Genomic DNA, 18,924 nt, shown 5'->3' with positions numbered 1-18,924 from the left:
AAGACAACTAAGGTTTGGTAATTTATAAGTTTAAACCCCACTTGTATTTTAATCAAAATTGTACAGAACAGAACAGAATACTAAAAAAGTATAGTTAATTTAAATATTAATAACATATTTAATTGAGTCAGAACTCAGTGACAAAAACAAATGATTTTTTAACAAATAAAATTTTTTTAGTCTCAGGTAGTTATAAATTAATAATGCACTAGTATTTGTACAGTGTATAAGCTATTGCGTATACTATCTATCTTCCGTGTACATGTGATATTCAATTTGATCAAATAATTAGTAATTATTTTAGAGAACTATGAAAATCTGTTTTGATATCTTTTAATGAACATCGGCGTCCAATAAGCCACATAAATATGAATTAATCCTGTTGCACTTAACTTGTGTGTTATTGAATGGCCCGATTTTTCAATGTATTGGTCACTAGACTTTTGCATAACAGACAATGCCCAAATCCACCAATAATGAAATTAGTGTTTTCAACAACTCCTACAACAATTCCTATTTAATTTTAGCAAATAGTTTTTTTTGTAAAATTCTCACTCCATTACGTGGGCTGGTAAGGGTCAATTTGTAAAATTCTTTCTCACATTATTACGTGGGTTGGTAAGGGTTAATTTGTAATATTCTGAGTCTCACTCCATTACGTGGGCTGGTAAGGGTCAATTTGTAATATTCTGAGTCTCACTCCATTACGTGGGCTGGTAAGGGTCAATTTGTAATATTCTGAGTCTCACTCCATTACGTGGGCTGGTAAGGGTCAATTTGTAATATTCTGAGTCTCACTCCATTACGTGGGCTGGTAAGGGTCAATTTGTAATATTCTGAGTCTCACTCCATTACGTGGGCTGGTAAGGGTCAATTTGTAATATTCTGAGTCTCACTCCATTACGTGGGCTGGTAAGGGTCAATTTGTAATATTCTGAGTCTCACTCCATTACGTGGGCTGGTAAGAGTCAATTTGTAATATTCTGAGTCTCACTCCATTACGTGGGCTGGTAAGAGTCAATTTGTAATATTCTGAGTCTCACTCCATTACATGGGCTGGTAAGGTTTAATTTTTAAAATTCAGATTACTAGTTCTAGGAAACAGAATAACACATCTCTGTATATCATTTGTAATCTGATAAATGTGACACAAACAGTTTTGTTTTTATCATTCCACTGATTTGATGAGGTGATTTAATAAGTACCAATTCCTATGTGGAAAGTTCTTTGTAAATGTTGTAAAAGAGGTAGGTAAGCTTACTTATTGTGTAGCCCTAATAGTAATAATTTTTATTATAAGGTTTTCTTTAGTTATTTAATAATATATAACATATATTTAGGGGTGATTTTAAAATAAATATACCTGTTTTGTGAATGATAATACTGATTTCATATTAATTTGTGAGTGCAATTTCACAAACTGACTTTGTTGCTGAGACATCTGATTATGAAGAAAAACATTCTAAACAATACTGTTTGCAAATACGTTTTGTTTCCGTATGTTTATTTCAGTAGTTTTATTTGTAGTGAAATTTGCTCATTCTTAGAATTTTTATACGTTGGTTTTCCTAAGAAACAATTGTGATATTTTATGTGATATTTTCTCGTTTAGTTGTTATTCTTGTTGTTGTTAGTCATTTTATATCTTTTTAATAAGTCTACATGTGTTTTACATTTTTTAGAATGTTTAGATTTTATATTTATTGTTTTTACAAAGCTATTTGATGTTTAAAAATGTTCTGCTGTATGTTGAAAAATCGTTTTTTTTATTTGTAATAACAGTTTAAAAAGCCACCATCCTTTGGTGAAATAAGTAAATCATTAAGATACAGGCCTAAAAAATTTGTTAAAATAACTGTGAGTGTTTTATAATTACAATATAGGCACGTGTTTACCCTATACTATATACAATCTTTTGGCACGTACAGAATTATCACTTTTACTATAAAACTTTCAATGCACTTTGAAATGTATCAATTTTATTCAGCTGAAGATAATGATTTATATTTGATAGTTAGGTTAGAGATCTTCCTAAACGTGCTAAATTACAACCAAATAAGAAATTAATTTTAAAACAAACAAGAATTTTATCCAAAACTCTTGGGTAAAATAAAAAATGTATTTGAACTATAAAATAATTTTTGTAACTTTTGAGGCATTAACACTTTCTTTTTAAAACACTCTTATATATCTTTAGATTTGTTGTCTTAACAATAATATTTTATATTACAAAATTCAATCCTTATAAGACCACTGGTATGATGGTATGATGTAAACAGCTACAACCGTTAACTAGTTGGATTGTTGGTTATTGTTAACCTAAGAATGTTTACAATACCTCACTATCTTTAGTATAGGATGTTTTAAACTTTGTAAGACCACTGATGCTGCTTTCCATTACAAGTTAACTTGTTAGATCTTCAACTGTTGTTCCTTTGCTATATTTATACGGATTACAATTTTAGTTTGCTTCTTTTTGATACACAAACAAAAATAAAAAACTAAGAAGTATACAGATAATATGGTCTTGATATCAAACTTGTATAAAGAGGCAAGATTTTTTACATTTTTACTTCAGGAAACTAATTTAATTTGACTTTAACTTTATCTCTTTTTCCAGCTTCAAAGCATTGTTGGATAGACAGCTTTACTTTATTTTTCTTTAGTTTCTTGTTGTTTTAGAAATGCACTGGTTTTGACAGCAATCTTACTGTGCTAGCTTTGAGGATATGGTGACATCCTGTAGAGAATTTTATGCTTGAAAAGAGAAATATATTAAAAACGTTACACTTTGTGATTTCAAAATAATGGCTGCTTTATGCAGATGAGCGATTACGTGTGAAAACACTTGTGGTCAGTCGTGAAAATCAGTATGAGTATTGTAAACACATATGTACAGAATTCTTTTACAGATCTATATAACTACAAGTTTACATCATATATTCAATTAATTTGGTGTATATGAGCGTTGTTATTGTAGCTGATTTTTACAAGAACTTCTTCTGTTATATCAAAACTTTAGATAATGTTATATTTTGCTATTATTACAAATGCATTGTATTAAATAATGTCATCATTTAGAGATTAAAAAACGTATTTGATAATATAGGCTTTCTAAACTTAATCTTTTCTTTTGATAAAGGAAATTGTCTATTGTTAATATTGATCAATAACAATAATGTTTTGATGAATGAGTTAGAGAATACATTTATGTTAATATTGATAAATATATATATTTTTTAGAAAAAATGTAGAATAACAAATTGTTACTATCCAAAAGTGTTATTAAGGTTGATTAAATAATTGTTCTTATTACTTGTTACATAATATAGTAATCACTTGTTGGTATTCTTGTAACCATTTCAGACACCAGCTCTTCTATCTTACTACTATATAAATAAGGCTGTTGTGTTTTATAATTCATAAATCTTACATCTGTCCAATAGAAATCTAAGTGATTCTAACCTCAAAGTATGTACAAGTAGGGGAAATTCCAGCACATGTTCATTCTGATGTGTTGACATATTTACTCTGTCTTGAAAATTAGTCTTTGGTTTCTGATGAAATAAGTAGTATCAGAAATGTTCGTCCGATTTGGGACCAAATCACCCTCTATTGGATGTACAATTTTACTACTTTGTGGAAGTGAAATGTAGAAACTTATCCATTTTGTTAGAATCTGAGTTATCAAGTAATTTTTTTAGTATTTTTTATTATTTTTCGGCATAGTTAATTTTTTTGTACAACTTAAATTAAAATACCAAGTTAATGTTTTTAAACTTTCAAGGTATTGAGTATTTATAATTTAATCATTATGATGAAGTAAAAACATAAATATTGGTTTTTTCTTCACTTTTTCTTAGCACCAAAAGATTCTTAACTTTGATTTTTGGTGATAGTGATGTTAATGCAATTTTTTAAGTTCACAGACTCACATTTTTTGCATTGAAACTGTTTTTACACGTAAAATATTGAAATGGTTGAACCTATTTAAAGTAATAATCCACAATTGTGTGTATAAGTTTGAGATGGCTGGATCACTTCCAGCCATTTTTTATCATTGTTGTAAGGTCAATATCCACATGGAACATTCCAAATTTGTAGTTTTTAACTTGTCAGCAAATACTTGAACACATGTCAATCAGTGAATTAATGAGAAATGTACTTTGCAAATACAGAAATAGTTTGCACCGTCTATCTTCTTGCGGCTGAAACTCAAGTAGTGTGCATTCATTTACAAAAAAATCAAAATTTTGTCACCTTTATTTGTAATGAAAATCGGAACAAATTCATCCAACTGTTTAAACATTGTTTGGAAAGTCAATGCAGCATCAGGTACAGAACTGGTTATATCCCGTCAATCCATCAGACTATCCTGATACGTATATGTTTCATCAACCACACGTATATGACACCTGAATCCAGAGTTTTGTACTTTGAGAGTACACTGAATCCCGGTGTTGCGTATAGTTTAAATAAAACATAAATTTCCATTAAAAATCACCCGTAACTGTAACGTTCACATAAATAATTGTTGAAATTATTCTATACATAAAACAAATTCTTGAAATTAAATAGAAAAGTTTAGTTAGTGCATGTATTAAATAAGTAAATAAAGCAAAGAATATGTACAGTACAGTTATTGAAAGACAATCAGCTTAGTTTATTTTCAACCAGTAAACAACAATTAAAAAGAATAATTTATCACTGTGTGTTTTTTTGAAATGTAGTGTGTAAGAGGTTTAAACAAATAATGCACAAATTTATAACCACTCTACTTACTGTTACACTCTTAGTGCAATCTTTTGTAACACAATTTATCAATTTTACAATTCCACGTTTCAATCTTCTTTAGCTATTTAGATCTGTAAGTACGTCTTTTATTCGCCGACCTTTACAATTCTTCATAAACTTTGGCATTCAAGTATTAAACATTTCTCCAAATTTCATCTCTAATCTGTAATACGTATTTATCTCTGTACCGATAGTAATTATGTAAGTCTATTGAGCTACCATGTTTTTATGCTAGTTAAGAATTATATACGTAGTTTACAATGCAGTATTGAAAATATCGTAATGTTATCTTTCGTAATGTTCGTAAAAATGAAATAAGATATTTAAATGTAATACTAAAACAAATTTTGCAAGGTTTATGATTATGATTTGTGTGTACATAAATATGACGTAATTAAATACAACCCAAGAGGTAATGAAATATACTCAAAGTGTCGTAAGCTCAAACTCATTGACAGAGCTCTAATATAATGTTCTTTATACTCTAGAATCATCTTTCAAACATTAGTATTTGTATTTATCAATTCAGACATGTTATTGAGATAACTATTTACTTGTATATAAAAAAGTATGGATTTGTTGTCTTATGTTACGAGGCCACAGTGAATAGTTAAGCCCCCGTTCCATATTGTTACAAATTTGATCTAAGTAGTTTCTGGCTAGTCAATTAGTTTAGCACTATTTGTTGATTGTCCGTTGTTCCTTAAGATGTGGTAGAAGCTGTACTTTTTCTAACAGCCGTTCTGCCTAAGTTGGACCTAACTGGCTTGTCACAACCCATTTGATCCTTAGTGTATCGGTTGGTTTTGGCAGAAACAGTCTGATAGGTCAATAATATTGAGTTTGTCAGCTTTGACTCATACCAACCACAAATAGTGTGTATTGTACCAAAATAATCAATACCGTACCAAAAGACCTCACATTTTTACAAATTCCAGTATCACTCATAGTAACAATAAGGCAAGTGCACAGTAGACAACATATTGTGACTGAAACAAACAATCAGACCTGCTGATCTGAGTGCACTATTGTGTTTTTACTACAAATATTACTTGCACAGACCAAAGTTTAGAACTAAGTATGTGGCCAAATTTTGTTTAGTTAACCCTCCGACTGCCCTTAGTATTTTCCTTAAACGCCAAGCCGTTTCCCTAGTTTTGCAAGCTATCTTTCTAAAATATATAAAAAATTGTTTTTTTGCTGCAAACGTAACACTGTATTTGGTATCATTTTGTTCACAATGAGCAGTATAATACAATGATATAAGTAACTAAAGTAAATATTTTTATTTTTAATATTTTTTGCATGTAACATAGGGGGAGGGTGTGCTTGGAAAATATAGTTAAGTGTATACATTTTAAATTCCAAGATAGCCTAAGTTCGAAAATTTAGTCTATTTTCAGAAAATGTACAGTTTTGTATGAGTCCTTGGGTAAATAAATCAGTTTTAGAACACAAACTGAAAGTAGTACAAGAAGCGTGGGCTTCAAGATCAAAAACACATAAATGTGTACAAATTTTTATAAATTATTATAACTGTAAACATAACTAACTATATTTGGTATCATATTATTTACTATAAACGATAGAATACTTTAATAATAAATATTGTGAGAAAACCTGAAGTTTTTACTTTTTATGGTTAGTAGAAACCAAAATTGTTATAATACGAATCTAAAAAAATGGATAATTATCAGATCAAAACAGTTATTCAAACAATGTTTTGGGATTTTGTTAAATTTTATAACAACCTAAAGGTCATACATTTTGTATAGTTATACAAAAATTATTACTATAGGCTATATATTCACTGTGTTAAGTAGAGGAAAACAAAATAACCATTTTTTACTTCTATATTTCGGGGGATTTAATACCCCTGTCTTCAGGAAGTTTTAAATATAAATTAATACATCATTACAAAACTATAAAACGTAAACAAAAATCAAGAAAATATAAATGTAAACACAGTGCCGACTTGAAATTTTCTAATTTAATCTTGGCGGAACAGTTAATTTTTATAAAGAATGGAATAAAACTTGTAATTTTTAACAAATTTTAAATCTATAAAAATTATTTAAAAAGATCTTAGATCTTAAATTTAGACCAAATGGATTTTTTGTCTTCAACATGATTTGATGAGCTTGCTCCATGTGCTTTAATTTTAATCTGTTGTATAGTTTTCAGTATTTTTTTTTTAAACTATAAAACAAAAAAGTGGGTAAAACTATTTTTTCTGCAAAGACGAAAATAGCAACGTCATAATAAAATTACACAGCTGTCATAGAACAATAATAAAATAAGTGCTGTGTTCGGCAACTCTTTACCTTTCCAGTGGTATATAAATCACATAATACCCGTTGATTGGTGTTTAAGGAACGAAAATAACGGATATCCGTTGAATGGCAGTCGGAGGGTTAATCTTAGTAATGAACAGCTTACTTCGATTTTACCATTTCATGATGTATTGGTTAACAGTTTCACCAGTTACTCGTAAATAAAATGAGTCTAAATTCTAAACCCAAGGTAACCAAATGTCGGAACATCAAAAGCTTTTGTGAATTAATGAAATGGGGAAATGTCCTTAGTTTTGAGGTGAAGTAGACTGTTGCCGTCTGTTTCACTCAACTTCAAATAATGTAAGAAATGTAATCCTGCCTTCTCTGATTATTCATGCGTCTTTGACACAGTTTATTTTGGAATAAAGATTACATTACTAAAACATAGCCATAATTGGCTTAAAAAAGTATTTAAAAGTTTTCAAATCCTAAGCTTCGTCTTCAGACTCATCTCCTCATTATTCATTCGACGATCATAATAGTAAATATTTTTAAAGGTACAATATTTCTTATATTAAAATAAACAATAACCTGCATTGTAACAAATAAGCTAAGTACAGTAGTTGGTTTAAACTTACTTCTGAATTGAACTCTCCAAAGTGAGAATTCAATAAAGAAGCAAGCTTTAACTGGTGATAGTTATATATTTGAGCCTGTTATAAAGTGAGTATATATATATATATATATATATATATATATATATATATATATATATATATATACATACATGTGTACTAACAATGCCCAATACTATTTACTTAATTAATTAATGTATCCACTTTTGTCGATTATTACACATGACATATACATGCAAATACACACCTTATATACAAATACACTACATTATATATACTGAATTTTAATTCTTTTATGTAGATCACTAATGTTGTTTGTCAGTTGATATAATACATTATATAAATTAATCAAATCACTATTTTTTATCATACACGAATAAAGTATATTAGTAATCATTTAAGAAATATAAATATTATATGTGTTTATTTATTTCAGGATATAAAACGTGAGAAGAATTTATACACAGGGTGTCATTTAACTCTTGATGGAATTTTAGGTGATTGTTCCATAGGTCCGAACAAACGTAAATTACCATATAGACATTTGTCTAAAAACAATTTTTTCTTGTATGTATGTCTACATATGTATTTTACTTAAAACTTCCAAACTTACATGAGTTTCCAACAACTTTGAAACTTGGCATTTACGTTATAGTGGTTTTTAGTTGCAGAGTCCTATATTATTAGCATATCGAATTACTAAGTATATATGCTACATCGACCAATTATCGGATCTGAAATCTGATCAGTCAAACCGAAAACAAAGATTAGGAGTAAAGAAATATGTTTGAGAGTTCAGTGCATTGTGATTGAGTCATTTTCATGAATCATATTTAAATAATAAGTGTAACTTTCCTTGTCATAAATAAATAAAAAAATAATTTTTTACAAAACTATAACTGATATACTTATTGTTCTTCAGCCATTTAAATGTGGGCCTAGTTACAAAATTGCCTAATTTCACACTTAAAATGATTGTAATTCCTTGAGAAATGATAAAAAAGTTTATATATCTTCAGACTAAATTATCTAAAAAGATTATGGCTTTAAAATATAAAACATTATCGCAACTAAAAACCATTTTGGTATTTTTAAATACAATTTTTTTTAATATTTTACCTAAAGCTTGTAAAGTAAAGGAAATATTTTTGTTTAGCTAAAAGTTACATCTAATGAAGCCATATTAATGCAACATTTTAACTTAACCCTACTCTGGGTTGTTTTATATTACATTTTTTGACAAAGAATACATACGAGCAGGTAAATAAAAATGGTACAAATCTTATATTACTTTGGCCTAAAAAACAAATTTCCAACACAAATGTATATAAAATGTAAAAATCCTAAATAATATATTTTGTATTATATCCTCAACAAACAACATTAGAATTTGTTTGAATTATGTTTCATTGAATGTTGTGTATTTTTTACCATTGTCTAAATTGTACTGTGGTTTCTTAGGAACAAGGCGTTTTGAGAAGTTAATCACTCTGTGCTCCACAATGAAAATTATGTAATTTTGACTGAATTTCTAGAAAGTACATTGCAGCAAGAAAGCTCATTTTTGTTTTATTTGTTTCACAGCTAATTCATATTTAAGTATTGTATTGCATGGTTTGAATGCAAATATTTGTTCCAGATTTCTAAGTCTATTTTTATATAAACTGCAATGCTAAAAAGCATTTCCATTTTCTTTGTAAAAAAGTCTCAATACTTTGAAAATAAAAAGGTGTTCAGAGATAATATTTTTAACTTTTATTTTATGTAAATTTTTAACAAGACCAATGAAGGTTTTCTTGTTGATGTTCTCATAATTAGTTTTTTGAAATTTTTGTGGCATTTTTGTTGATGAAAAAGTACTGTAAATTTTTATGAATTTAAGTAGACTTGAATTTGATTTCACATACGTTATTGCTGTCTAACTGAACAAATTTTAAAAAAATTTATCTGGAGGAAAAATCTTTTGAATGGTTGAATTCTTATTTAAATAGTAACAAACTATTTGTTTAATTAAAATAATCTTCTTATAAAAAGGGCACAATATAAACAAACTTACAATTCTTTGATTTCTTAAATGAAGCATGGGGTTTCTCAGGGTTCTAGATTAGGGCCTTTATTGTTTATTTCTTATTTAAATGATTTACTATACATGTAGCAATCAGGAAAACTGTGCTTTTCTATAGTCTAAAGAAATATTGTATTGAATTGAATTAAACAGTCAAGTAAGGAAACAGAATTTTTCCAGACATTTGCCATTGTTCAGTTATAAAAAAAAACAAAAAAATGTGTTGCTAAGAAACCACAGCGTCAGTGTTCAACAGCACTAGCTTGTAGCCAATAGGAAACATTGTTTAGTACAAATCAAGTGGCTCTAGTGTCTGACATTGCCAGCTGGTGCCTTTGAACACTCATATTAATATGTTTCACATGATGTGTTGTAACAAGTAACGTAAGTACTTGAAATAGCTGCAATATGGTAAATCCAATCTCTGTGATTTTAATCTGTGATTATTGTTTTTGTTCTGTAAATAATAAGATATTAATAAAATTCTGTTGAGAAAAGCTCATCTGTCGAAGTTTTTTTCCCAAGAAATTGATCTTTCAATATTTTTAAAATTGTTCTATTTTTAGTTATTGATATTTTACAAACTGTCGGCACACATCAATACTCTCAGTATCACAGATAACGATATCAAAGTGGAATATTCATGTCACGTAAAATATACATTACACTGATATGAGGGTACATCGGTTTCACATCTAGGAAATGTATTAGTGTCAATAATTTTGTGTGGTGCAGTTGTCAATGACAGAGTCCAATTTGTAGTTATCTTCAAAAACTATGTGACAAGCATAAATGAATGATAAATTTTGTATCTAATTTAAATTGTTATTGTAAATCAAACTTAAACGTACAACTGCAATAAAAAATCATTTATTGTCAATCTCAATAGTATCAACACAGCCGTTGCGCATCTAAATCTCTGGGTTTTTGCGTATTCTATTGTTTATAACTGTGTATACTATGGGAATAGTCTTCTTTTGTTTATCAATACTTCTTTCAATGCTCTTGTTTCTCTACTGGTATCTCACATACGACTACAAATACTGGAAGGCCAGAGGTGTACCTTACATAGAACCTTCCTTTCCATTCGGCAATCTCGGAGATGTTATACTGGGCAGAAAGTCTCTAATAGATCTAGTGGTTGAGCAGTACAAACAGTTTGAAGGTGAAAGGTTCTTTGGCATCTTCCACCTTAACAAGCCGATTTTGGTCCTAAGAGATTCCTCACTGGTGGAAAGGATCATGGTGAAGGATTTCTCCTATTTTTGTGATCGAGGCCAAGGTACCACTGTAAATAATCACATCCTTGGCTCTTATCTGGGAAATCTGAAAGGAAGCACTTGGCGACAAATGAGACAGAAACTGAATGGAGCGTTTTCTCAAAGTAAACTGAAACAGATGTCAGAGCGAATATCGATTTGTAGCGATTCCCTGATCGAATCGATTGAAGACTACAGGATGAAAGAAGAACCTGTGAAGCTCGACTCCTTGGGAATAAAATTCATCCAAAGAGTGATTGCTAGCTGTTCTTTTGGTATTGAATGTGATGAAGACGGTCTCCAAGACTTTGTAAGAAATGTGAATAAAGTCTTTTTGAAAATGAGAATAGTAAACTTAATAATTCTGTGGGATATGTATATACCTCAGTTAACCAAATTACTGTATTTCATACCAGCTGTGGCTGAAGTTGTAGACTACTTCAGGAATCTTTCTTCTACAACTATCCAAGTTAGGAAGTCAACACAGAGAAAAGGGAATGATTTCTTACAAATCTTACTTGACTTAGGAGGAGAAGAAGAAGAAACTGATAACGAAACGTATTGTTCACACTTGAGTGGTCAGAACGATCCCCAAAGTAATTCACCATCAGAAAAGATGCAAGGTAAGTTAGTAGTAACATTAGGTGTGATGATAAAGTTAGAATTTCATGGATATACATTCCTGTAAAATAAACCTTTAATATTTATTAGATTACTAGCTGTTTCCCGCGGCTTCGCACGCGTCTCTTAAGCTTTGCCCGTATATTTCTTTGCCTTCAAATAGTGTTTGGATATTTTAATATACGTAACTACTGTGTTGTAATTGCAGTTTATAATGTGCAGGCGCTTTGATAACTTTTATATCTTGCAGTACAGCCTGGTGGTTAGTTACATCAATGGGCATTGCGTATAAACCTTCTACATAGAAAAATACAAATTTTCATAGTGATCGGTCCAATAGTTTCTGAGTCTATAAAGGACAAACACACAAACATTCATTTTTATATATTATGATTGCAGAAACAGTTTAAACAAAATTTGTCGTTTCTCTTAAGCTTACTCTATGCTTTAAAACTATAAGTGTAAAGAAATTTATATATAAATATATTTTTTGTCGCATTATATATGTTTACAAAGAACAGCTGATTAAAAATTTGAAAAGACTCTTTCACTTAATAACATATGTTTGCTGCAATGCATTTCTTACGGGTATTTCTGTAACCAGTGGGGCGGAATCCTGAATCGGGAAAGGGATAAAAAGTATCCTATAACCTTCTACAGATCAAGACGAACAAATTAAAAAAAAAAATTAGGCGAATCCGTCCAGCCGTTTGTGAGTGATGCTGTTACACACGAACAGTTTCATTTTTATATATATAGATTTTTTTCTTTTAATTAATTTTGTTTGATATACAAAATACTGTCAGGACAATGCCTTTGTGGTGTGTGCTATTTTATTGTTTGTTTTTAGCAAAGCCAAAAATGGTGTAATACCAGTTCTCAGAAAACATGTTCTAGAAACATCTATCTGTACTCATCAATTTTTGTCATTTTGAAAGTTAAATGCATGTACGTGTATCAAACCCTCTTAGGCTAACAGTAAAAATGTAATTTTGTTGTTGTTTAGATTTAACTATTATAAGGTTTAAAGTTATAAGAAATTTGTTGAGGACAAATAAATTTGTATTAACGTAATTGTATTAATATGACTGACAGGACTGTATGAACATTGTATCACTTCACAAATGTTCATATTCATGAGTTTTGGGCTTGATCTGGTCTCAAATATCATCTGCTTCATCTTGTTTGATCTGGCTTCGAATTCTGCCATACAGCAAAGGGTTCATCAAGAGATTGATGTAGTTGTTAAGAAATATGGACATCTGAACTTTACAACCCTCCAGAAATTGAATTACCTCGAGTCTGTCATCCAAGGTATGTTTTAGTATATTTGGCTTCAGTACCATTGTATAAATGTGTACATCTAAATGTATATTTGAATTACATTTATATTGAAATTTCTGCACAACTGTAGGGAAGGAATTATCAATGACTAGTTGTGGTTGTACTTATTGGACACAGCCTTTATCAGTGAATTATTAATTTAAAGTGATCAAGAATGGATATTCCTTGGATGCAGTGGAGTAACTAGGACTGTTGTTTGGGGGGGGGGGGAGATGAATCTGGTTGAAGAGTACACCATGCAGGGGGGAAGTATAGGATAAATATGAGTAAATCTAAATTTCAATAAATTAAATTTTATTAATTCAAATTAAACATTTAACCACTGTATTTTAAACAGTTTGAATTGCTGTTATATATATATATATATATGTGTTTTATTTTTAGGGCTCATTGGGGGTTTCTATGCTTTTTATGCTTCCCATGGGTATGCTACTGCTTGAATGTATGATTGGTGTCTGAATATATTTTTTGTGAATTAACCCTAACCCGCCTACTTAAGTTTTGATTTTGCTTCAAAAGTAGTCTTCAAACCATATCTCTGGTTAGAGCTATAACATTATTTTATTTTATTGGATCTACTTAGTAGATGTATAAAAAATGTATTTTACAAGTAAAATAATGTACATTGAGTGTGTAGTTAGCTGTTAATATTACAGTCGACTCTCGATAACTCGAATTTCAAGGGAACGGCTGTTTTCTTCGAGTTACGTATAGTTCAACTTAAGAATAGTTCGAGTTATAGAGGTAATATTTCACTAAATTCGACCTACAGAGGTAATTCGACTTACAGAGGTAAACAAAATAAAATTCGAGTTATAGAGGTACAAATAAACTATGTTTTTTATTCCCTACATCCTTTACAAAACTAATGTATGTACTGTAACTACATACAGCATTTGTACTTACTGTCACACTGCAATGTATGCCTACAATTCATACGTACTTACAATTCAAATTTGAAAATAATCCGTAATCTTCGTCTGCCTAAGGCTTTTTTCAAAATTTAAGTCTATAATGTTCTCAATAACAACAACAGCAGAGAACACGTTGTCTGGTACGTCACTTGATTGTTCTAAGTAGCTACGTAAAGTGTTCACTGCGGCCTTGACTTCCTTGGTTGTGATGTCCGGTGGCTGCTCCATGCCGTCGTCATTGTCATCATCAGAGAGGACGTCTTCACTTGTTACAGTTGCGATGATGTCTTGGTCCGATAATGATCCGTAGACTGAAACACCCTCGTCGACATTTGCAAAATCATCAAAGTCTAAATTCGGAAGCTCGTTATTTATCACGGTCCACTCAGCTTCAGCGTTGGGAAGTCTCGGTTCTAGTTCATGGGTTAGTTCTAGTTCAGCGGTTAGTTCTAGTTCAGCTTCGAGTTAGCGAGGGTTGATCTGAAAATTTCGAGCTGTAGAGGTAATGTATTTAAAGACTTCGACTTATCTACTGAACTTCGAGTTATAGAGGTAATTTTTCTATCACTTCGAGTTATTGAGGTAAAATTTGGGTGCAAAATTAATTCGAGTTACGCATGGTTTTTTTTTCGACTTAGGCAGGTTTTCTCAAGGGAACGGAAAAAATATTCGAGTTATCAAAGAATTCGACTTATTGAGGTTCGAGTTATCGAGAGTCGACTGTATTTTAAAATTTCGTATTAATTTTTAACTCATTTTAGTTCTTAGGCGTATGTGGCGGGTGTCAGTTCTAACATTTAAGTTTTCTAGTTCACACCTGAAATTTTTCTAGAATTTAACTGTGTTAGCAAAGTTTCAAAACAGTGTGAACCGAAATGCATTTTAACTTCATCCATTTTCTAGAGCGATTTTATGATACTTTTTTACTATGCTTTTATACATGAGTAGTATACAGAAGTTATTTATAAATAGAACTGGAGACCTTATTATTTACAGAGAGTCTCAGAATAAAGTCAGGTTTTGGATATACCACACGGGTCTGCCAGGTCCCATACCATATACCAGATTCTGACCTGGTAGTAGAGAAGGGTGTCTCAGTCATGATTCCGACCTGTGCAATCCATCTCGACTCCCAGAATCATCTTGATCCGGAGCAATTCATCCCAGATCGTTTCTCAGACAACCACTTCAAGTCGGGTGGGACTTATTTGCCGTTTGGGATGGGACCTCGCATGTGCGTGGGTGAGTATGAACATTCGGGATTGTTTCATCTCATTAAACCAAATCTTTTATGAACCATTTGTCATTCTTGTGAACAGATATTGCCACAATTCATGTGTACATATATGGGAATTTAACTTACGTATTCTAGCCAGGCATAGCTGGTCAGTATTTTACTTAACCTTTTGATGATTCGTAACAACTGCAGTTGTAACAATCTTGATGATCATGTAAGAGTGGTAATGAGCTCTGTGGAAATTTTCAGTAATTTATTGTAACACATTAATATAAATGGATAGAATGCAGCAACAGAGTATAGTGTCAATAAGACATTTTTATTGAACAAGGGGAAGTCTTCTGACCATATACGAGTATATGTAAAACGATAAAATAATTTTTATTTTATAATTTTTCGGATTATAAATTGACTATAGTTTCATAGTGGATTAAAGCAAATCAAAACATATTTATTGTTTATTATAAATTGTATGACAAAAGGATATATCTCTATACTTAACAAGAGGCCCTAAAAAAACTTTGACTTGAATATAATATGCTATTGTAGTGCTCTTGTTTTGAAATATAATCTGAGTGGAAAGACACAGTTAAATCATTTTGAGAGGGCATTTCAGCGTTGGATTGGATTATAATGGGCATAACTCAAAATCCCTGTGTTAGTTGTAAAACTGTGTTTACACTACCTTTCCACTATTCCTTTATACCGTTTTCTACTATATTCAATGAGTATACTGTATATATCCTTAATATAACAATTTTTGTAAACTTCAACCAATCCATTTTTATCCTATGATAATTTACATTAAACATGACTATACATAAATATTTTAGTAAATTAGACAATGCCCTATTTTGTAATGTCTGTAAATTTACATATGTGTTTTATCATTAGGCTAATTAACTTTAAAAAACAAATAGATATATAGGGGTGTAACAAACAAGTTGGGCTGGCTATGCATTTTCAGATTTTATGTATGATTCTAAGCTAAAAGTGCTTTCTAATTTCTACTTCGTTTAGCCGCTAGCCGCCATTTTGTATTTTTTATTAACAAATTATTATCTTTAAAACTAGTACAGCTAAAGAAATCAAATTTGGCACAATCATATGTTTGAATAGCTGGTGATAGGAAAAAACATAATTGTGTTATTTTCTTTAATATTAACAAAATGGCGCCTGTTGAAAATTGTTAAAGTCAAATAACAAAAAAAAACCAGTAGAGTTAAAAATGCACTAAACACCAACTATTTGGAGAATATTATTGCAATTCCAATGGTACTAGTTTCAACGAAATCCGTCACGGCATAAGCGAGCACAACCACTTTAAAGGTACCCTTGTACAAACCAGAAACAGCAATCATTCTGTCTCTTAATAGGTAATTTTCAGTAGACACCATTTTTTTAATATTAAAGGAAACAACACAATTATATTTTTTATTTTCCTCTTACCTATTCAACTGTATGTTCCAAATTTGGTTTCTTTATAATATTGATGTCAACCATACAAAATGTACAGTTTGTAATTTGTTGAATAAATTCTTGATTCTTTACATGTACTAGATTTAGAGATAATTTGTTAATAAAAAATACAAATTGGCGGCTAGTGGCCAAACGAAGTAGAAATTGGAGAAAAGTTATTCTTCATTTTTAGCTTAGAATCACACACAGAATTTGAAAGTATGTAGACAGCCTAACCTTTTTGTTACACCCTGTAGATTTGGAATTGTACACTATCGGAATTTGTGTTAATAATATTTTACTACTCATTTAGTTAGTTTTGGTTGGAACTGTGTAGACATTGTTTTTATAGACTTTTCTCGATGTGTGTGTTTTGTCTCCTGTTGGGGAGTGTATACAATATATACTATACATCATAACGCCCACATGTAAGTGCATATTTGTACGGTAACACACTACTGGGAAAAAAGCATGCTTATCTCTTTCATGTAAATGATGGCCAGACCCAATCTATGGCAGTAGTCGATTGTTTATCTTCCGCGCTACAACATCTGTCACTGCCGAGCTCAAGTAGTTAGTTTGTGCTGAGCTGCAGTTGCATGAATATGGCCGCCTCTTTTGATTCTCCAGGCAAATGTGAATTAAGGAGTCTTATTCGTTTTCTGCAACAGAAGGAATAGTGCAGCAGAAATCCATTGGAAAATGTGCCTTGTACGTAGAAACTATTATGAGTGATGGTGTTGCATGTGAGTGGTGTAGAAAGCCAAAGATGTTGGCTAACACCCACAATAATCATCGAATGGCTTCAGCTTTGACATTTCTCAAATTGATCCTTGGATTTGAGATTTGGCCATCTTTAAACTTTTTGAGTGATTCAACTACTGCGCACAAGGACCTGCCACGTGTCTAGCCATCATGGCGTTATGTTGGAAGTTGAATAAAAAACCCACCCTCATAGATTTGTCTAGGTAGTTTCATTAGATACCAACTACTATTAAGAACAAGGATTTGTAAAGCAACACTATTTAAAGTAAAGTAACTATAACAATTTTAAAAAATTTGTAAGGTATCTCAATAAGTCAGTAAGATTAGTTTTCAGTACTGTCCTATAACAAATTTTGTGCTAGCATAAATGGGAAATTGTAGACATAATCAGACATTCCTTCCTGCATTGTCGACTTGATTCATTTTACTATACAAATTCAGTTAGTTTCTTTTGGTGGGGAATTCATATTTTATATATATATATATATATTTTTTTTTTTTTTTTTTTGAGTTTGAATAAATAATTTTTATTTTGAATCTTTACTCAATCGGTCTTTAAATTAATATTATAAAAGTAATATACAAAATATTTTTTAAACAAACTAATGATTCTAACAATGTTACATTAACTACATAGAGAAAGGAAGCGGACTGAGACGTTACATACCTATCTATATTTGTAACGCGATTGACGATCACCAGCTGAACAAGCGGCGGTTATCGCTTCAGCGGCCGTAGCCAATCAAAAGAGACTAGGGCCTGTGTGAGAGGCTAGCTGCACAATTCCAGCTCCATTACTTTGTACCATTTCTATTGTTATAATACTAGATTTCAGTTTCTGGGTCCAAAACCTAAAATTAATAATAATAATAATACTTTATTTTCCACCATTTACAAACAAATACAAAACAATATACATTCTTTGGAAACACACTGACCAAAAACCAGTAGCTGGTCAGCGTAACAAACACAAAACAATTTACAAAAATAAAATAAAAGAGTCCTTTCCTAATAAAAACAATATTCCAGCCAACAAGCTGCTCTCCATGACGTCTGCATCTGATTAAAACGTCCAGAGGCATATAATGAGAAGCAGTACACATTTATACACACATACATGTAGTATGAGTAGATAGTAATGTGGCGGTTCTTGCTCACTTTTGGGACAGACCGAAAATCAATATAATTACTGTTTAAAAATAAAATAAATTTGAAGAAATAAACAATTCTAAAATAACTATGATAATCTGTATTCAAGCAACCTTTCAAGGACAATGTGTGGAATTTTCCATGGACAAACGCAATTTGTTATGTTGTTGTTGTCTCTGAAAAATTGCTTGTATGCTCGTATATTAATAAAACTATAATTTACATTTTTTGTCACAGCCTCCAACCTGGTCATTCTGCAACTGAAGATAGCAGTGGCTACAGTGATGTCCAACTATACGTTGCGGCTGAACAAAAAAACAAGTCTGCCTTTACAGTATGCTCCGATGTTCATGCCCTCGTTGCTCACTGAAGTTTGGGTTGATTTCGAGCAGAGAACACCAGAATAA

At 30.8% G+C, this 18,924-nt stretch overlaps 1 protein-coding gene across 1 annotated transcript; it reads left to right on the top strand.

Moving 5' to 3' along the window:
• The first annotated feature begins 10,665 nt into the window (after positions 1-10,665).
• LOC124358082 (cytochrome P450 6a2-like) lies at positions 10,666-18,924 on the top strand. Its single transcript, XM_046810377.1, has 4 exons — positions 10,666-11,652; positions 12,746-12,964; positions 14,905-15,150; positions 18,755-18,924. The coding sequence occupies exons 1-4, from the start codon at positions 10,731-10,733 to the stop codon at positions 18,922-18,924; spliced, it is 1,557 nt and encodes a 518-aa protein (XP_046666333.1). The 5' UTR covers positions 10,666-10,730.

The sequence above is a fragment of the Homalodisca vitripennis genome, chromosome 3 (genome assembly GCF_021130785.1).
Source record: "Homalodisca vitripennis isolate AUS2020 chromosome 3, UT_GWSS_2.1, whole genome shotgun sequence".
NCBI lineage: Eukaryota > Metazoa > Arthropoda > Insecta > Hemiptera > Cicadellidae > Homalodisca > Homalodisca vitripennis.
Note: the sequence above shows the minus strand (reverse complement) of the source record. Positions and strands in the feature narration are given on the sequence as shown.